This window comes from Aptenodytes forsteri, unplaced genomic scaffold, assembly GCF_000699145.1.
Source record: "Aptenodytes forsteri isolate BGI_AS27 unplaced genomic scaffold, ASM69914v1 Scaffold297, whole genome shotgun sequence".
Classification (NCBI taxonomy): domain Eukaryota; kingdom Metazoa; phylum Chordata; class Aves; order Sphenisciformes; family Spheniscidae; genus Aptenodytes; species Aptenodytes forsteri.
In genome coordinates this window covers 840,879-844,054 of record NW_008796167.1, presented here as the reverse complement: position 1 = coordinate 844,054, position 3,176 = coordinate 840,879, and the positions used below count along the sequence as shown (strand labels likewise).

General features: G+C 55.1%; 1 protein-coding gene across 1 annotated transcript; it reads left to right on the top strand.

Moving 5' to 3' along the window:
- The first annotated feature begins 6 nt into the window (after positions 1-6).
- Positions 7-3,124, top strand: RPLP0 (ribosomal protein lateral stalk subunit P0). Its single transcript, XM_009287520.2, has 7 exons — positions 7-76; positions 578-753; positions 851-938; positions 1,202-1,348; positions 1,834-2,019; positions 2,399-2,539; positions 2,902-3,124. The coding sequence occupies exons 1-7, from the start codon at positions 23-25 to the stop codon at positions 3,046-3,048; spliced, it is 939 nt and encodes a 312-aa protein (XP_009285795.1). The 5' UTR covers positions 7-22; the 3' UTR covers positions 3,049-3,124.
- The last annotated feature ends 52 nt before the right edge of the window (positions 3,125-3,176 follow it).

The following is a 3,176-nucleotide window of genomic DNA, read 5'->3' as shown; positions in this document are numbered from 1 at the left end:
CGATCCTTGGAGCACCGCCGCGATGCCCAGGGAAGACAGGGCCACGTGGAAGTCCAACTACTTCATGAAAATCATCGTGAGTGTCGGCGCGGCCCCGGAGGGCTGAGGCCCGCCCCGGAGGCCCGGCCCTGGTGGGGCGCTGCCGCCGCCTGGGCTTCGGGGGCGATCCCGGCCCGCGGGGAGCGGTCCTGGGGCTGCTCGGGGCGGCGGGAGTCGGGCTGGCGTGTCTGCGGGGGGAGTCTTCTTGAAGAAGAAATGGGGTGCCGTGGCGTGTCCGTTTAAGGAACGGCTCCGCGGCAGTAGGAGGAGATTGGGAGAGTCCAGATCAGGCCTCCTCACAGGCTCCTGTGAGAATTCGCCGTGGCAGTTACAGAGAGAACTTGTTCAGGGGTGTAACTAGGTAGCTGAGCGGAAGGTGCAGCCGTGTGGTGCACCCACCGTCAGTTTGAGCTGAGCACTCGAACTCCTGACAGATTTTTTTTTTTTTTCCATTCATTTTAACACGTTGAGGTTTTAATGCCGCTCTGTGCACTGGTCCAGATTTCTTTGTATAGTTACGGTGCTTTTCTTGCTATAGCAACTCCTGGATGATTACCCAAAATGTTTCATTGTGGGAGCAGACAATGTGGGATCCAAGCAGATGCAGCAGATCCGTATGTCCCTGCGCGGGAAGGCTGTTGTGCTGATGGGGAAGAATACCATGATGCGCAAAGCTATTCGTGGTCACCTGGAGAATAACCCTGCCTTAGAAAAGTGGGTACCGCTGTCTGAATGTACTCTTGGAGCCTCTGTCTGGGAGGAGGAGACGTTGTCTGAGAAGCAGAACTGAAGGCTGTCATCTTTCCTTCAGGCTGCTGCCTCACATCCGTGGGAACGTGGGCTTTGTCTTCACCAAGGAGGATCTGACTGAGATCCGGGACATGCTGCTGGCTAACAAGGTAGGGGAGATCAGCCCTCACCGTGTCTCTGGGCTGGCAGAGAGGGAATTAAAGCTAAAACCGAATCTCCGTGGGGGATACCTGATTAGTAGGAGTCCTCAAGGGTTGGGAGCTAGGCCCCTGCAGCCTTAGCCAAACTGCTTAAGTTCAGCTGTCTCACTTGCGTGTGCCTGGGTACTGCCCATCCTGGAGGAACGCTTCAGGAAGGAGGTGATGCCATCCTGCGAGACCTGAGAGGTGCTTCTCGTTTCCCCTTTCTCCAGGTGCCAGCCGCTGCCCGTGCCGGTGCTATTGCTCCTTGCGATGTGACTGTGCCGGCCCAGAACACTGGTCTCGGACCTGAGAAGACCTCCTTTTTCCAGGCCTTGGGCATCACCACGAAGATTTCCAGAGGGACCATTGAAATTCTGGTTAGTGAGCAGCGTGCTGCTGCTGTTGAAGCTCTTCCTGGGCTGGAGGGCCCTGATTGTGGCAGTTGAGGGAGCTGTAAAGATCAAAGCTCCCGTTAGTGCTGAGATACTGTGTTAGCAGTCCGACTGCTGCACTGAGAATGTGAAGGAGGATGTCTGGCTTGGCTCAGGTATGCAGCGCAGGGGGATTTAAGTTCTCCATCAGGTCTCAGCTGCATGGGTAGGCTCTGCTGGAGGAGCTCACGGGCGAGCTACCTGTAGGCAGTGCAGGGAGGGCGCTGCCTTTCTCCTAGCTGAGATGTACCTGCTTGCGCGGTCTAGGGCTTCCTTAACTTGTGGAGCTGAACTTGGAGCCTGTTTTTGTTGTGCTCGTTTGTTCCTTCAGTTCCATCTCTTGCCATTGGAAACGTGCATTTGTGTCCCGTTGCATTGACGTGCCTGAATTTCTTTGCGCATATTCACTCCTTTTCCCCTTGCTTCCTCAGAGTGATGTGCAGCTCATCAAGACCGGAGACAAAGTGGGTGCCAGCGAAGCCACCCTGCTGAACATGCTGAACATCTCCCCCTTCTCTTTCGGGTTGGTGATCCAGCAGGTCTTTGACAATGGCAGCATTTATAATCCTGAAGTGCTGGACATCACTGAGGAGACCTTGCACAAGCGCTTCCTGGAGGTGAGTGCCACAACCCGTATCCGTTACGTTCTGCCTCTCTGCCTCGCTGCTGTGGCAGCCAGCACTGCCCCAGCGTGAGGTATCATCTCCGGTATTTTCTGCGAGGTCCTGCAGAGCCAGGAGTTCTCCCTGGTGCCCCGCAGAAACAGTCTGTCAGGGAGGACCTTCTGTAGGCTTTTTCATCTGAAGCGACTTCAGAAAGCGTTTGAGGCCGTTTAAATCTTGATGCCGTGTCTAATTTCACTGGAGCTCTGTTACTTGTGTGCATTGCACGCTATCCCTCGTTACGTTGGCAGCGTAGAAATGTGCCATCATCTGCCGTGGTTTCTCGTCCGGGTTATTTCTCAGAGCACAGGAACATGAGTCTCTCTCCTCACAGGGTGTTCGTAACGTTGCCAGCGTCTGTCTGCAAATTGGGTACCCGACCATCGCTTCTGTGCCCCACTCCATTGTCAACGGGTACAAGCGGGTCCTAGCCGTGGCGGTGGAGACTGACTACACCTTCCCGCTGGCTGAAAAGGTAATGGCTGAGGGATCTGCTGCTCAGAGGGGTGTTGAAAACGCAGCCGGGCACTTTCACACTCGCACGTCACCTTGGACCTGCCCGTGCGCGAGGGGCCTGTCCTGAAAAGGGGCGCTTGCTTTCATATGTTATGTGCGAGTGGCAGGAGGAAGCTGAATTACCTGGTGTTCCTCCCTCCCTGGGGCTATTACACTTGAGTGTAGCTGAATTGTCTCCGATCCTTCATACACGGCAGTGACAAGTGCATCTGTTTGGCTTCTGGCAAGCTGCAAGTGTTGCCTTTATGATCGCAAAGTTCAGTCCTTCAAAATGTTCGTTTCCTTTGAGTTTACTCCTTTTTTTCCCCCCTCTTTTTGCAGGTGAAGGCCTTCCTGGCAGACCTGCTTTTGTGTGTGGCGGCCATCCCTGTGGTAGCTGCTGCTGCTGCCGCCGCTCCGGCGAAAGAGGCGGTGAAGGAGGAATCGGAGGAGTCTGATGAGGACATGGGATTCGGTCTCTTTGACTAGCAGCAGCCGCCACCGTCTGTCTGTTTGTGTCAGAGTTGGTCCAATGGGAGAAATAAAAAGCTATTTTACACCCTCGCATGTGCCCGCATCGATGGCGTAGTCTCCAGATCACCGGGGGCTTGGGAAAG

Excerpts from the sequence above, each read along its gene's own strand:
- RPLP0 (XM_009287520.2), top strand. The coding sequence starts at position 23 with ATGCCCAGGGAAGACAGGGCCACGTGGAAGTCCAACTACTTCATGAAA. Across the intron at positions 1,349-1,833 it reads GAGGGACCATTGAAATTCTG|AGTGATGTGCAGCTCATCAA; the intron begins GTTAGTGAGCAG and ends TTGCTTCCTCAG. Across the intron at positions 2,020-2,398 it reads TGCACAAGCGCTTCCTGGAG|GGTGTTCGTAACGTTGCCAG; the intron begins GTGAGTGCCACA and ends CTCTCCTCACAG.